Source organism: Ovis canadensis, chromosome 12 (assembly GCF_042477335.2).
Source record: "Ovis canadensis isolate MfBH-ARS-UI-01 breed Bighorn chromosome 12, ARS-UI_OviCan_v2, whole genome shotgun sequence".
Taxonomy (NCBI): Eukaryota; Metazoa; Chordata; class Mammalia; order Artiodactyla; family Bovidae; genus Ovis; species Ovis canadensis.
The window spans coordinates 77,953,632-77,971,217 of NC_091256.1; the positions used below are offsets into that span (position 1 = coordinate 77,953,632).

At 37.0% G+C, this 17,586-nt stretch overlaps 1 protein-coding gene across 1 annotated transcript in view; it reads left to right on the forward strand.

The window, feature by feature from the left end:
- HMCN1 (hemicentin 1) overlaps positions 1–17,586 on the forward strand; it is a 543,718-nt gene that overhangs the window by 385,721 nt on the left and 140,411 nt on the right. Inside the window, exons 51-57 of the mRNA XM_069546297.1 lie at positions 192–305; positions 1,342–1,487; positions 5,459–5,609; positions 6,633–6,827; positions 9,138–9,251; positions 13,882–14,069; positions 15,768–15,864. Coding sequence (XP_069402398.1) covers positions 192–305; positions 1,342–1,487; positions 5,459–5,609; positions 6,633–6,827; positions 9,138–9,251; positions 13,882–14,069; positions 15,768–15,864 — 1,005 coding nt within the window. The remainder of the gene's footprint in view (positions 1–191; positions 306–1,341; positions 1,488–5,458; positions 5,610–6,632; positions 6,828–9,137; positions 9,252–13,881; positions 14,070–15,767; positions 15,865–17,586) is intronic.

The window sequence follows — 17,586 nt, forward strand, 5'->3', positions numbered from 1 at the left end:
GAAAAAACCTTAGTTACAGTGTGTGCAAAGAGGCAGGGAAGGGTCAGAATGAGCATGAAGAGTCATTACCACAGCAGACCGCTGAGGACTCAACCAATCTATATTGTATTTTGTCCATCTATATTGTGGTTTGTGCAAACCCCACTGCCAATGTGACTTCAGAAGTTCTTTGGTGTTCTGTTGCTTTTCAGGAGGCAGGACTCTGCAGATCCTAAATGCACAGGAGGACGATGCTGGGAGATACGCTTGTGTAGCCACTAATGAGGCAGGGGAGATGATAAAGCATTATGAAGTGAAGGTCTACAGTAAGTTCTGAAAGAACACTATGTTCCAAGTTTTCTCCAGGTTTTTAACTGTTTCAATTCTGTTTTCCATTCTGGATTCATAATTATTTATATTCATCATTAAAGTTGATCGTTTATGCAACTCTCTTCATTAAGATGGAAGTTGAATTAAACATTGTGCCCATGACCTCAATTGCTTCAAGATGTGAAAAGCCCACTGAATCTGGTCACTGACATTTTGGAGAACTTGTCAGTAGCACTTTCTTAAGTTCTTCTTTTTTTTTTCTTGTGAATTGCCCTCTTCTGAATTTTGCTGTGTAGAAGTACTTTCATGTTCAAAACTGTTCCTTAAATATGCATGCTTTATTCAGCAGCCTCAGATGAGTTTGTCAGTGACTTTGGGCTGATCCACTGTACAGTGATTTATTTTTTAAAAAAAGAATAGTACTGTTAATAAGGAGTACAATTAAAGTTTTTTTTTAAAAAAAAGGAAAAGCGTCTTTTAAATTATCTTTTGTTCATTGAATAATTCCCCTTAGGAACTAATAAAATGCATTTTATGGGTTATACTCAGGCTGTGTTTGGGGACCCAGAACAAACTAAACTAACTGTTCTGTGAAGCATGTTAACCTCACTGGCAGCATTATAGTGATGAGGGAAGAAAGAAAATTTTCTCCACATTCTATGTCCGAACACTGCCATTTCATAAAATGCTCAGTTGGGTCCTTGATGAAAGGAGAGCATAGCAAGTGCCTAAGTTATTTCCTTGTTTTCTTAAGTGGTTCTCATTGTGATTTACATGACATTCCAATTTAAGAACTAATGTTTGGGACCTCTGTGTCAGTCCAGTGGTTAAGACTCCAGGCTTCCACTGCAGGGGTCATGGGTTCAACCCCTGGCCAGGGAACTAAGATCCCACAGGCTATGTGGCATGACCAAACTAAAAGATTAGATTGTGCTAATGGTTGCACAACATTATAAAAAAAATTAAAATAGAAAAAATTTTTAAAAAGTAAAAGAACTAATGTTTAATATTTTAATACTTGTGTGTGTGCAGTTCCACCCATAATCAATAAAGGAGACCTCTTGGGGCCAGGTCTTTCCCCTAGAGAAGTGAAGATCAAGGTAAACAACACGCTGACCTTGGAGTGTGAAGCCTATGCGATTCCTTCTGCATCCCTCAGCTGGTACAAGGATGGACAGGCCAGTCAAGTTTTTTTCTTTTGTTGATGTTTTTTAATAGACTAAAATTGTCAATTAAATTAAAAAAACAAAACACCCAGACACAGGTAACTCAGAGAATCAATGTGACCTTAAAATTAGAACAATCCCATGCTCCTAGAGTATACAGACACACACAAATTGAACCATATTCAACAATTTTAATATTATTTCATCACTAAAAAGTTTGAAGGACTGTTTTACTATACACTGGCAACTGTCTTTGAAAATCCAGCCACCTTCCCACTGGTGAATGGTTTTTGTGCTCTGTGGTTTTTTCAAACTTTGTGGAGAAGAAACACAAAAAGTGTTGAGTCAGATTAGAATGATTGGTATAACACAGGTACTAAGTTTATTCAGAACTTTCTCTAAACATTTTTAACTCTTTTTCAAAAGGGTAATATTCCTAACATTTCAAGATGAAGGAAAAAAGCTAACTGTGATGATAAAGTGCCCAGTACAAGTAACTGGGGCCATGGAAAGACACATCCTTCAATTATGTAATCTGACTTTCAGACCACACACTATATCTCATTCAACTTACTTACTTCTATGCATGTTTTAAAAACATGTGCTAGTGTTTTAAGATCAAAGTAGATTTTTTTTTAAGCTACTGTTAACACTGCTTAATACAGATATGACATAACTAAGCTGATGTTTGTCCTGTTTTACACATAATCAACCAAATAGTCAAATTCCAATTGTAGATGTTCAGGTCAGAGTCATAATTTAAGATGCAGAAAGATGGAGATTTATTTTTTCATATCACAGATGGATTTTGCAATCTTGGCGACCAGAAAAAAAATCATCTCTTATAAAATAAGCAAATTTCATCTGGAAGCCATTGCAAAAGGAAAAATATGGAACTCCCACCATGTTCTGTTTAAAGTTTCATTTCTGACTACAAACACACTTTATGAACAATATCAATTCTATATGAGTTTGCTTGGAATCAAATAATTCCTTTCTCTTTTGAAATATTATTATTTTATTTTTAATGTTACCTCAAACCTTTTGTTCCTTGCATTTTATACACATGCACACGTATACATATATACACATAAAAATTTGACAAAATCTTTCATTTTACTAGGAATAGGGCAGTTTTTCTTAAGTTTCATAATGGAACAGTTAAACTAGTTTCACATCCAGATGGAAACTGATCCTATTATGATGCTTTAGTTAAACTGCTAAATTTTTTAGGATTTGCAATTGGTCCCCTAAAATGTGTACAAAAAATACTGGGTTTGGTTTATCTTCCACATCATTTCTTCTGCTAGTTCATTTCTCAGATAAGCAACACTGCTTGAATAAAACAGTGTTTTTGAGAAAAGCCACCAAAATTATCAGCAACATTAACCACAATAAGTTTTGATAGAATCTATGTGTTTGTTTATTCATGTTCTGAAATTTTTCTTTGACATGGAAAGTTTAAATTATACTATTTTTATATGTGATGTTAATAATGGTTCATTGCATCCCAAATTATTTATTGAGCATATAGTATTTGCCAAACACTATTTTAGATCCAGGCGATACCACTATGAAGGAAAGAGACCAAAAAAAAAAAAAAAAACCTTTGCTTTTGTGGAGTTTCCTGGGTAGGGAGGAAACTCAACAAAAAAGTAAAACACACAGTGCTTAAGGGTGAATGTTATAGAGAAAACTGAGTCAGAAAGAATAGGAAGTATGAGGAGTATGATCTCCTATTTATCTAGGGAAGACCTCACTGAGAAGGTGATATTTAAGCTGAACTCAAAGAAATTGAAGGAAGCAGACATAAGATATCTGAGAGGAAAGTATTCTAGAGAGACTGGCAAGGGACAGAGGGCCTGAGGCATTTGGCTGCAGTGCAGCGATCGATGGAAACAGAAAGGAAGGTGAGAGCAAAAGATTAACGGAGGGTCGGATCATACTTAGAGCTAAGGTGGCACACTGGTAAAGAATCTGCCTGTCAATGCAGGAGATGCAGGTTCAGTCCCTGGGTTGGGAAGATCCCTTGGAGAAGGAAATTGCAACCCAACTCCAGTATTCTTGCCTGGAGAATCCCATGGACAGAGGAGCCTGGCGGGCTACAGTCCGTGGGGTCGCAAAGAGGCAGACAGGGCTGAGTGACAGCACACACACAGATTATAATGCTTACAGATCTATTGGCCTCATACTAATGGAAAGCCGCTGGAAAATTTTGAACACAGGAGTGAAATGATCTGACTTAAAAGATTTTTAAAAGATTGCATTGGCTTCTTTACTGGTTGAAGAAAGAGGAAGTCCAGAAATGAATTAATTGCCATTGTCCAAGAGATAGAAGTTGGTTGCTTGGATGAAGGTGATAGCAGGATGTGAGGGAAAGAGAGAAGTCAAAAATTTTGCATGAGGTCTCTGGGAGAGTGAGATTAGGTGGAAAGAGAAGAGGTCCAAGGATTAAGCCCTGGGGAGCTCCTCCATTTAGAGGTTGTGGGGCAGGGAGTGAAATGTCCCAAAAGATAAGGAAATACAGTTGTCAAAATTAAGGCAGGTTAAACTGTGTTAAATACCACTGATCAAGTAAAATAAAGACTGAGAAACTGACCATTAAATTGAGAAACACGGATGTCACTGATGACCTTGACAATATCGTTTCAGTCAAGTAGAAATGATAAAAATCTTATTGCAGGATTCAAGAAATGATGGAGAGAAATGGAGACAGAAAATGTAGAAAACTTTTTAAAGTCACTGGCCATAAAAGACAATGGAAAAATATGGAGTTAGGCTGCAGTCTAATGAAGTGTTTTTCATGCAGAAATTATACTGTTGTATGCTGACTGAAATCATCCAGTGGGCACAAAGCAACTGATGACGACGCACAAGAGAGAGGACACTTTCTGGAGTAGACCCAGGGATGTAGAGAATGGGCAGAGACTTGTATCAATCAAGGTTAGGGTTTTGCTAGGCAAATAAAGAGAGAAGGTGAAAGGAGTTGATTCCTTTTTTAATGCAAGTTTATGCAAGGAGTGATTGCCATAATAGACTTTCTCTGAATCATGAGGAGAGTGAGGGATCATGAAAAGATTGCAAGTTCAGTGAACTTTGGGTCCTCCTGTGGCAACAAAAAATTATGGGAGTTGGTATGCTAGAGAAAATGAGTTAGAAAGTTAAGAGGTGGTGTCAGAAGGTGAGAACTTGAAACTGAGATTATGAAGAGGTGTGATTATTGATAATTATCAAGTTCTAGGTATAACTCTCCTATTGAGTGACCGAGAGAGTGTTGGGACAAAAAAAAAAAATTCAAGGAGCTGAGAGCACAAAGCATTGGCTGTCTATGTGGGGTTTGAAACCACCAAGAATTATGAGAAAAATCATTAGAAGGAGTAACAGTGAGCCAAGAACTAAAATTTTCAAGAAATAAGAGGGAATTTAGTATATACAGAATGTTTAAAAGATGAGAAATGTCCTATTAAATGTAGCTAATGTTATCAATAAAACCTCATAATATAAATATCTCAAGGTTAAATTTTTTCATTAATTAAGTAAAGATGTTTCTGAATGAGCAATAGTGATTTTTAAATCTAATCAGGCTATGCTAATGTCTTCAGTCTTTCTTTAAAAAACTCTAGCATTTGCTACAAAATAATAAGAGTTGCTTAACTACAATGTGGGATCAGCTGAAGTAATTTTTTTCCAACATAGATATGATACATTAAGAACATTTTTCATCATAAATAGTTTATAAATGTACCACCCAGAAATACCTAGCACAGATATAAACTACATGAACTGTAATTTTCGGTAAATAAAGACATGATTGCTCAAAAACAATCAGCTTATTCAAAGTAAATTGTTATTGTTGTTTTGAGTATTTCTATTTGACCTACATTTTAATTTTTATTAAAGAATCATAAAAACTCTCAACTGTATGGCCCCCTAGAGGATTTATTGGAGTACTTAATGATAACATTATTATAATTGAATTACAGCCCCTTAAATCAGATGATCATGTTACTATTGCTGCCAGTGGACACACACTTCAAATCAAGGAGACTCAAATATCAGACACTGGACGATACACGTGTGTAGCATCTAATGTTGCAGGTGAAGATGAGCTGGATTTTGATGTGAATATACAAGGTAATACTAATACGCTTATTAAATACAATTTCATTTATATGATTTGGCAAAGCAATGACAAAGAGATTTGCCTTAGTTTGCTTTAATATTTTTTTTCTGTTGACAATAATATAAAGTCATTACTGAAAACTTGGACTCAAAAAAATAACAAAGCAGAAAATAATCCTGTCATTCAGGGTTACTTCTGTTATTTTTGTGTATTTCCTTTTGATATATTTTTGTAAATGTGTATGTTATTTATAAATTGGGATCACCCAATACATACTTCTCTGTTACATTAGCTTTCCCCTAACATTATATTGTAAAGTTTATCAGAAAGCCAGAGTAACATTATATCAGATTTTGAAGTAGTAAGACTTGGAATCTGATGACTTAGGCTCCTTCAAGCTTTGTGACTTGGTGAGTTTCCTACATATTTTAAGCCCCTTTTCCTTTACTTTTAAAATTAACGCCTTGTAGAATTGTGCTGAATACTAAATAAGATAAATTATTTTCTTAGTTCATAGTTCTCACCCAGAAAACTTTGAGAATGTCCCTTTATTTTTGTTAATACACTTTTTAATCTTGGCTACATATCTTCTTTGGCTTTCTTAATAAGACAAACCACTGGGAAATGCTCTATTGAGCCAATATTTTCTAATGGTTTCTCAAAATTAGTTTTCCCTGCTATAATCATATTCTTTAGCCATGTTTATTATATTAAGAGTAGGTCCTTCCTAAGGACAGTCTATCTTCTAAGTGCTAGATCCTTTGAACAGGAATGGAGAGCAGAACATGAGCACAACATTCTGAGCTCCATACTCTTGCTTTTCCGCTGGAGAACCAGCTCTGACTTCCGTCTGCTACTTTTTATTTTAGCTATGGGCTGAGTTGGTAGGTGTGTAAGTACTTGAAAATATTTTCATATTGTCTAATTTATTACACGTACAAATCACTCTTGTGAAAATACCAGCCAAGATCTTTCTTTAATGGATTGACACTGTCATTTACATGAATCCAAAATTTCATGTCTTTGCTCCGTAGTTCCTCCAAGTTTTCAGAAGCTCTGGGAAATAGGAAACATGGTGGACACTGGCAGGAGAGGTGAAGCCAAGGACGTGATCATCAACAATCCCATCTCTCTCTATTGTGAGACTAACGCTGCCCCTGCTCCTACACTGACATGGTATAAAGATGGCCACCCTCTGACCTCAAGTGAGAGAGTACTGATTTTGCCAGGTAAACACAGTTAGGAAGAGGGTGAAAATCTGAATCTCTGTCAGATGTGCTTTCCATTTACTGAAGTGAAGTGAAAGTCACTCACTCGTGTCCGACTCTTTGTGACCCCATGGACTATACAGTCCATAGAATTCTCCAGGCCAGAATACTGGAGTGGGTAGCCTTTCCCTTCTCCATAAGACCAGTAGAATTGATTGATTTTATGGCCACTGATATCTATGTACCTTCAAGCTAGGAGAGTCTAGGCTGAAAATTTGACATAGGATAGAACACCTTTAATTTTCAAATCTACTATGGAATCATTCTATCAAGTTAAAGTCTTTTGGCTCCAAGTGCCTCCATTTTTCTATATAGTGAGATGAAATAATCAGCTCTGTTTCTATACATTATTAATGATAAATTCTAAAGTATATTTGCAGATAGTTACTACTTAGTTATTAAATGCATTTCTCATAAATCAATCATAAAGATTATTAGTTTCAGATATTTCAGTTATTACATAGTTTATGATGGAAAAAGAGATGTTTAAATTGTGGAATAATAATATTTTCAAGGCTTCTGTTTACTTTTAGCAAACATTCAAATAGGCTTGTCAAAATTTATCAAACTATACATTTAAAGTCCAGTGCCTTCCACTGTATGTAAACTTCATCTCAATTAAATAAAAGAATCTTGGATTAAAAAAAGAGACTAAATAGAAATGATGACCAGATATAGTATGTGATCCTATATTGGATCTGAGCTTAGGAAAAAAATAGATATAAAAGACAATATAATAATAATGAAATTTTAATATGGACTCTGGTTCAATAGTAGTTTTCTTCTTGATTCTACATATTGATCATTATACTATCATTCAGTTCAGTTCAGTCACTCAGTTCGTGTCTGACTCTTTGTGATCCCATGAACCGCAGCACACAAAGCCTCCCTGTCCATCACCAACTCCCAGAGTTCACCCAAACCCATGTCCATCGAGTCAGTGATGCTATCCAACCATCTCATCCTCTGTTGTCCCCTTCTCCTGCCCTCAATCTTTCCCAGCATCAGGGTCTTTTCAAATGAGTCAGCTCTTCGCATCAGGTAGCCAAAGTATGGGAGTTTCAGCTTCAACAACAGTCCTTCCAATGAACACACAGGACTGTTCTTCTTTAGGATGGACTGGTTGGATCTCCTTGCAGTCCAAGGGACTCTCAAGAGTCTTCTCCAACAAAAGCATCAATTCTTTAGTGCTCAGCTTTCTTTATAGTCCAACTCTCACATCAATACATGACCACTGGAAAAACCATAGCCTTGGCTAGATGGACCTTTGTTTGCAAAGTAATATCTCTGCTTTTTAATATGCTGTCTAGGTTGGTCGTAACTTTTCTTCCAAAGAGTAAGCGTCTTTTAATTTCATGGCTGCAGTCACCATCTGCAGTATTTTGGAGCCCAGAAAAATAAAGTCAGCCACTGTTTCCACATCTATTTGCCATGAAGTGATGGGACTGGATGCTATCATTATATAGGGATTATCCTTGTTTTATGAAATATAGATTTGTGAGTATTTAGGGGTAAAGATGAAACATGTTAACAATTTGCTCTCAAATTTTAATATATATATGTAATCTTTTTCTAAATCATTTGAGAGTATTATATATTTATATATATATAAATAAAAGTTAATATGTACATATATATGACAGAGATCAAACTAATGGATTGAAATATAAATACTTGATAAATATAGATAAAATTTTATATAAATATTGTGACTTTTCTCTGTTTGAAATTACACCATCATGAAAAGTTTGAAAATATATTATTCTTTCAAAATCATATGTATAATGGTATACTTTATACCTTTTATATCCTTGGCTATTATTTGCTCAAATCAGTACTTGTCTCCAACAGTGTAAACTTCTTTTGTTGTTGTTGTTTGTTACTGTATAGTCAGTACGTCATGTCTGACTCTTTGTGACCTGCTGGGCTCCTCTCACATGTGTTTAGAATTTTATGTAAAAGCAAGAAGTCACCACATAACAGCATTCCACATGGAACATGAGCAGGGCATAGAGCAACATTGCTCCCTATAGGAAAATCTACACAAGCTCTTTAGTTCTCAGGAGGTCTCATTTATATGCTGGGTCACTTTTCAGTAATGCACTGTATGGTATAAATGTGGTATGTGGGGTTAACAGTGGAACACTGGATGGAGAGCCTTAAAAGAAAATGTGAGGAAGTCATTAGACCTGAAAAGTTATATCTCTGTTTATGACCACTTTCACTGTAAGATTTAGAGAAGTAAACGTATGTATTGGGATCTGTTTTCAGGAGGGCGAGTGTTACAAATTCCTCGGGCTAAAGTAGAAGATGCTGGGAGATACGTGTGTGTGGCTGTGAATGAGGCTGGAGAAGATTCCCTTCAGTATGATGTCCGTGTACTCTGTGAGTTTGTTTTTTGCTTATGATGCATTCTTTCTCTCAAAAGTTTTTTGAGGGACTAATGTTTGCATGACGTTGCACTCAGCATTTTAGAGACATAAGCAGAAACTGATAATTCTCCCAGGGAGTTGTCGTATACAAATTGAGAACACCTTAGTTAGTATGCCTGAACTATCAAATAAGAAACTGGCTTAAATTAAAAAAGAGAGAGAGAGAGAATCACTGATCCATGAACCTGAAAACTCCCAGGCTGCAATCATGTCTAACTTCTGTGATTCAGAAGCGATCCACTGAACTTTCTCCTGGCTTGCTTTTCTTTCCCAGTATTTACAACTGAAATCCTAAAATTGGATTTCTGTGGCTTTAATTGGCCAAGCATGAGTCACATATCCATATCTGAACCAATTACAGAGGCCAAGAGGCCTCACTGATAAGGCATAATTTATATGTCCACCCTTGGACCATGGACATGTTATGAATGCATGGACTGAGAGTAGAAGTATTGTACCTTTAAGGGGAAAGAGAGGGGATGGTAGAAGAAGCAGGAAAAAAGTAGATGTTTTCATTAGAAGGAGCTAAGCTGGAGAAGTAGCCGTGGGAATGTATAGGAATCAGTTGGTATGATAGTTTTTATAGAGGAAGTGATTAGACTATATGAAGCGGTAGGCACTTATCTGAGAGTATAAGATGAAACAGATTTTTGTCCTGTGTGATTGAGAAAATTACAGAAAGAGTAATAAAAAGAGAAGATTTAGGAAAACAACATGACTCGAGAAGAATGAAATCAGCATTGTTTTGGATATGTTGAATTTAGCATGGTACCAAGATACTCAGGAAGATGTTGAAAGAGACGTTGGAAATATGGAACTACAACACAGGAGGGAGAATTGAACTGAGGATATAGGTTTGAAAGTTGTACACCAACAAGTGATATTCAGAGGCATTAGATTTTTCAACAGAAAGTGTTATAGATAGAGTGGAAGATCAAGAAGATCATTGTAGCATCATTTACAAGTAGGAGACAGGACAAAGAAAGTAGATTAGAGGAGGACCAATCTGAGGAGTTTATGAAATCTACGAAGTCATAGAATCCAAGGCATAGAAAAGGTTATCCAGAAGTGGGTTTAGTATGGAATGCTAAAGCAAATTTCAGTTCAGTTCAGTTGCTCAGTCATGTCCGACTCTGCGACCCCATGGACTGCAGCATACCAGGCTTCCCTGTCCATCACCCACTCCCGGAGCTTGTACAAACTCATGTCCATCAAGTCTGTGATGCCATTCAACCATCTCATCCTCTGTTGTCCCCTTCTCCTCCTGCCTTCAATCTTTCCCCACATCAGGGTCTCTCCCAATGAGTCAGTTCTTTGCATCAGGTGACCAAAGTATTGGAGATTCAGCTTCAACATCAGTCCTTCCAATGAGTATTCAGGACTGATTTCCTTTAGGATGGACTGGTTGGATCTCCTTGTAGTCCAAGGGACTTTCAAGAGTCTTCTCCAGTACCACAGTTCCAAAGTATCAATTCTAAGGCACTCAGCTTTCTTCATAGTCCAACTCTCACATTCATACATGACTACTGGAAAAACCATAGTTTTGCCTAGACGGACCTTTGTCAGCAAAGTAATCTCTCTGATTTTTAATATGCTGTCTAGGTTAGTCATAGCTTTTCTTTCAAGGAGCAGGTGTCTTTTTATTTAATGGCTATAGTCACCATCTGGAGTGATTTTGGAGCCCAAGAAAAGAAAGTCTGTCACTGTTTCCCCATCTGTTTGCCATGAAGTGATGGGACCAAATGCCATGATCTTCACTTTTTGAATGTTGAGTTTTAAGCCAACTTTTTCACTCTCCTCTTTCACTTTCATCAAGAGGCTCTTTAGTCCTTCTTCACTTTCTGCCATAAGGGTGGTGTCACCTGTGTATCTGAGGTTATTGATATTTCTCTCAGCACTCTTGATTCCAGCTTGTGCTTCATCCAGCCCGGCATTTCACCTGATCAACTCTGCATATAAGTTAAATAAACAGGGTGACAGTATACAGCCTTGACGTACTCCTTTCCCAATTTGGAAACAATTCATTGTTCTTTGTCGGGTTCTAACTGTTGCTTCTTGATCTGCATACAGATTTCTCAAGAGGCAGGTAAGGAGTTCTGGTATTTCCATCCGTTTAAGAATTTTCCATAGTTTGTTGTGATCCATACAGTCAAAGGCTTTGGTGTAGTCAATAAAGCAGAAATAGATGTTTTTTCTGGAACTTTCTTGTTTTTTCGATGATCCAATGGATGTTGGCAATTTGATCTCTGGCTCTTCTGCCTCTTCTAAATACAGCTTGAACAACTGGATGTTCTTGGTTCATATACTGTTGAATCCTAGCTTGGAGAATTTTGAGCATTACTTTGCTAGCATGTGAGTTGAGTTCAATTGTGAGGTAGTTTGAACTTTCTTTGGCATTGCGTTTCTTTGTGATTGGAATGAAAACTGACCTTTTCCAGTCCTGTGGCCATTGCTGAGTTTTCCAAATTTGCTGGCATATTGACTGTAGCACTTTCACAGCATCATTTTTTAAGGTTTAAGATAGCTCAGCTGGAATTCCCAGGAGCTCACTATGGCTCAGATCATGAACTCCTTATTGCAAAATTTGGACTTAAATTGAAGAAAGTAGGGAAAACCACTACACCCTTCATACAGTTCAGTCGCTCAGTCGTGTCCGACTCTTTGTGACCCCATGAATCGCAGCATGCCAGGCCTCCCTGTCCATCACCAACTCCTGGAGTTCACTCAGACTCACGTCCATCAGTCAGTGATGCCATCCAGCCATCTCATCCTCTGTTGTCCCCTTCTCCTCCTGCCCCCAATCCCTCCCAGCATCAAAGTCTTTTCCAATGAGTCAGCTCTTCGCATGAGTTGGCCAAAGTACTGGAGTTTCAGCTTTAGCATCATTCCTTCCAAAGAAATCCCAGGGCTGATCTCCTTCAGAATGGGTTGGTTGGATCTCCTTGCAGTCCAAGGGACTCTCAAGAGTCTTCTCCAACACCACAGTTCAAAAGCATCAATTCTTTGGCAGACCTAAATCAAATCCCTTACAATTATACAGTGGAAGTGACAATTAGATTAAAGGGATTAGGTCTGATAGACAGAGTGCCTGAAGAACTATGGATGGAGGTTTGTGGATCAACCATCCCCAATAAAAAGACATACAAAATGCAAAATGGTTGTCTGAGGAGGCCTTACAGATAGCTGAGAAAAGATGAAAACCTGAAGGCAAAGGAAAAAAGGAAATATATACCCATTTGAATGCAGAGTTCCAAAGAATAGCAAGAGAGATAAGAAAGCCTTCCTAAGTGATCAGTGCAAAGAGATATAGGAAAACAATTGAATGGGAAAGACTAGAGATCTCTTCAAGAAAATTAGAGATACCAAGGGAATATTTCATGCAAAGATGGGCACAATTAAGCACAGAAATGGTATGGACCTAACAGAAGTAGAAAATATTAAGAAGAGGTGGCAGGAATACACAGAAAAACTGTATGAAAAAGATCTTCATGACCCAGATAACCATGATGTTGTGATCATTCCTCTAGAGCCAGACATCCTGGAGTGCAAAGTCAAGTGGGCCATAGGAAGCATCGCCACGAACAAAGCAAATTTAAAGAAATGAAAACTAAAAAAGGTCATTTGGCTTTGAAACTAAAAAATCATTGGTGAAATTCAAAAGATCAATTTTTTTTTTAGTATGGTGTAGTACTCAACCACAGACCAGAAGGATGTATACTGAGCAAATAATCAGATGGAAAAGGAAAAAATATAAACTACTCTTAGGAGATTTTGAAGAGGCAGGAAGACGTGAAATTGAGTTGTAGGAAAGCGCTTGTCTGAAATAATATCTTTAAGAGAGTTTTGAACTTGCTTATAGATCAAGGAAAATGCTCCAACAGACAGGGACAGGTTAGTTTCTAGTGTGTGTGCAGATGGGAGGAAGGTGCAAGATTGATGGAGCAAGTCTTAGAATAGGTGAAAAATGCAGTCAAGAAACCAAGAGGGGTCAGCTAGGGTTCACTACCTTCCATGGTAGTGAAATGCCATCCCTTGAGATGGTAAGAAAGGATATGTGGGAACACATATCAAATGTATTTAGTCCTTAAGTATGAGAGTAAGAGAAACAGTGGTTGGGGTGGTGTTTTGGGCCCATGGAAAACAGAACATTAGACATTTCCACCATGAGGGAGGGGTGTATAGACAGTCAAACATTGAAGTTAGAGCTACTTGGTTTCATCATTGCTTTCTGTACCCACCCTCATCAACCTGGGATCAGAGATTAAAAGAAAAAATTATAATGAGACCTAAGGGTGGGGAGGGGAGCCTGTGAGGGTGGTGCAGAAAGGTAATAATTAGTATTAACCTAAATGGGAAGCAAACTTTGGGAGTCCAGCATAGGTGGGGAAGGAAAAAGTAAACCCAAATTTACATAGTTTTTATCACCACCGTGATTTATTAATGTAAAATGTTACTTCAGGATCATGGATTCTTCAACTTTTGCTTCTCTCTTATCCCAAACTTTTAAAAATTGTCATAAAGCTAGAATAATTTAGAAAGGACTTTGCTTCCTGTCTTTTCTCTTTGTTTCAATCACTTATTAGTGCCGCCAGTTATCAAGGGAGCAAATGGTGATCTCCCTGAAGAGGTCACCGTGCTGGTGAACAAGAGTGTGCTGATGGAGTGTTTATTCAGTGGCAGTCCCACACCAAGGAGTTCCTGGCAAAAAGATGGGCAGCCCTTGCTAGAAGATGAGCGTCATAAATTTCTATCTAATGGGAGAATTCTACAGGTAACAGTAAACAATCTAATTTAAAAATAGCTATGAGTTTGTATTTTATAATCACTGTGTTTTGCTTTTAAAAATAATTTGTACTGGTTTATAAATATTTGTGGACTTCCCTGGTAGCTCAGCTGGTAAAGAATCTGCCTGCAGTGCAGGAGACCCCGGTTCGATGCCTGGGTTAGGAAGATCCCCAGGAGAAGGGATAGGCTACCCACTCCAGTATTCTTGCCTGGAGAATTCCATGGACAGAGGAGCCTGGTGGGCTTCAGTCCCCATTTATGAAAAAACAACACATCATAAAAAGGATATAAAATACAATTATTCTTCCTCATTCTTTTCTCATTATCACTGGTGACCACTGTTAACAGTTTTATGTGGATATTTCCAGAATTCATCTGTACATTCACACACATACACCTAAATTTACTGTAATATGGCCTCTGTGTTAAACATCAAATTATAAGTGAATTATTATAATCTTTTCATTGCATATTTCTGATGATAAGATTCTAGATGGTGTAAGGTTCTATGTAGATTAAAATTTGTCCTCTGTTGGCAAAGAGTTGATAATAATAGAAACCATATAAATATCCTGAATTACTGTGTACTAATGGGCATGTCTTATTTTTTTCTTTTCAAGTGTCCGAAAAGAAAGATAGGCACTTGTAGAAATAACACCAACTCTTTTGTTAGGACACAACTTAAGAAATTATTTCTTGAACATATTAATGATGTTCTGTAGGTCCAAGAATTTAAGCATCAGGGAATCCAACCCAGAACATATCTCATGGAGTTCTTAAAAAAAAAAAAAAAAGTATGGGATTCACTGCTTATAAATAATCTTGAATTTTCTAAATATCTTCTAAACATCATGACTTTTTCTATGTGATGCACGTTAAACCTCTAGCTAAATGCTAAAATATTTCCGTTGGCTAGAGCTAAAAGATATGTAGATCAATAGAAATGTCTGCATAATTTAAAGACATAGCTACTATATTCTTGCCGTGTAAAACCACTTCGAACAGCTTAAAATAATAGGGATTTATTCGGCTCACAAGCCTTCTTTCTGGTTGACTGGGCAATTTTCTGGTCTTGGCAAGGCTTACTCAAGTGTCTACATACTGTGGGTTGGATTTAGTGGCTCTGCTGATCTCAGCTGGGCTCTTGCATGTTTCTGGGGCCTCAGTTGCAATAACTAGGATGACCCTTCCCATGTGATCTCTCACCTTCCAGCAGGCTAATCCTGGTTTCCTCACAGAGTGGTGGCAGGCTTCCAGATGAGTGGGGGGAAGTGCACAAGGCTTAGGTTTGAAATGGAACACTGTCACATCCATCACACTCTGCTGGTCAAAGCTGATCACAAGGCCAACACAAATTCTACATCTTTATCCCACTTCCTGATGGGAGGAATTTCCAGTGATGTAGTCACATGGGCAGGGATGTAGATGGGGAAGTGGGAGAAAGACTTGGGACTTTTCTTAGTCAATATGCCAGTATGTATAAAATTGCCTTTTCTGATTAGAAATCTTTATAAATATTTATTTAATTGACCTCATAAAAACCAGCATCAGCCATGCTACATATAAAAATTCTTTATTATGTTTATCTGGTATTAACTAGAAAGAATATGGATTGTTTATTCTCAAAATTGACAAGCTGCTTTCTAAAAAGTTTTAGTTGAAATTGCTTCATTTTCCCCCTTAGGTTCTAAATAGTCAAATAACAGATATCGGCAGATATGTGTGCATTGCTGAGAACACAGCTGGAAGTGCCAAAAAATATTTTAACCTCAATGTTCATGGTAAGAGCTCAGTTCCAAAAACATCTGTTAGAGTATGCTTGAAAAAGCAGGAAAACTGTGTTTTAGATTATGTAGGCTTATTTCCTATTTTTTAACTTGAACAATGTGTGGAGCCAGCGTTCATTCAGTCTTTCCCCTTCTTTCTTTCTTACCACAGCTTATGGGATTTATAAAGTACAAATCTTTTAGGAAGACTGTTTTTATATTATTTCAGTCCCCTAAGACAAAGTAGTTACTCCTATGTATTTGAAAGTTTAAAAAAAAAAATCAAAATTTGAAATCCCAAAGAGTGTAAGCTCATATGAAGTAAGAACCAAAAATAGCTCTTCTACTCATGAAAATTTACCCACTGGGCGTGATTGGAACCAGTTTCTGTCCTCAGTTATGGAATTCATGTTGAATTACACCCTCCAGAACTTAATACACTCCCCAAGGAAGAAAAAGTCACTTTGTGTAGTTTAATAATTCCTAAGAACCATCCATATATCTAATTCATTTATCAGATTTTAAGTTTTCGATAAATGCTAGACACTCCATAAATACTAGGTTTTTTTTGCTTTTGCTAAAAATGCTGTTGGATGTCAACCATAAATAATTTTATTTTCATGACACACAGCTGCTTCCAGAATATTAAATTGGAAATGGTGAACAATTATTATAACATTTTCTTTAACTGTTTGATTCATATGGCTCAGCTGGTAAAGAATCTGCCTACAATGCAAGAGACCTGGGTTCAATCCCTGGGTTGGGAAGATCCCCTGAAAAAGGGAAATGCTACCCACTCCAGTGTTCTGGCCTGGAGAATTCCATGGACTGTATAGTCCATAGGGTCGCAAAGAGTCAGACTCAACTGAGCGACTTTCACTTACTCTCACTCTGTGATTCATATACCAGATTCTAGCTCATTTTGAAAATAGCAGAAATTTGACATGAGTGAAACATTTCTTCTTTCAAAAGACTTTTATTTATCGCAATGGATATTCTTTTGTGGTGCGATATGTAGGAAGTATTGATGTCTAGCAATGTCTGGTACTGATGCTGTGTAACAGATTTGAGGCAGTGCTATCTTTGTAGTCCCAGTGCTTAGAAACTTTTGTTGAGTAAATCTGACCAAAATGGTAATAATGTATTATGATTTCCCAGAAAAAATGAATTAAACAGTAATAATCATTGTGAAAGTATACATTCTAATCGATAAAGTACAGTAGAATAAATGTTGAAAAATAAAAGTGTTGATTATTTTTCCTGATCCCCCAAGGCAGGATTCATTTTTCTTTCTTTACATGGTCAAAAGCATCTTGTAAAAACAAAAAAAAACCCAGTTTTAGTAGTTACAGATGCTACTTTATTATCTTCTCTATGTCAGTATCTTCACCTCTATCTTAAAACTTTATTATAAATTCTGTAGACAAATGGTTATTTCTTATGGACCTTGGTCTTCCTAAACCTAAGGACATGGTAGTTGCTAAACAAATATTTGTTGTTCCTTGATTATATTTCCTTTATATCCAGTTTCTCTTCTTAATGTATAGCAGAATTGTCTGAGTTGGGAACCTTGCATGAATTGAGAGGCAGCTGCCATTAGTGTTTACTGTTAAGAATGGGACAGGAGGGCTCTCCTCTGTTGCCAGTTCATGGTGTCTTGATCTCCTGACTGCATTAGGAATCCATACTTCATATTGGATTAAATACTGGAAAATCCATGTAGGGGAGAAGCCATTT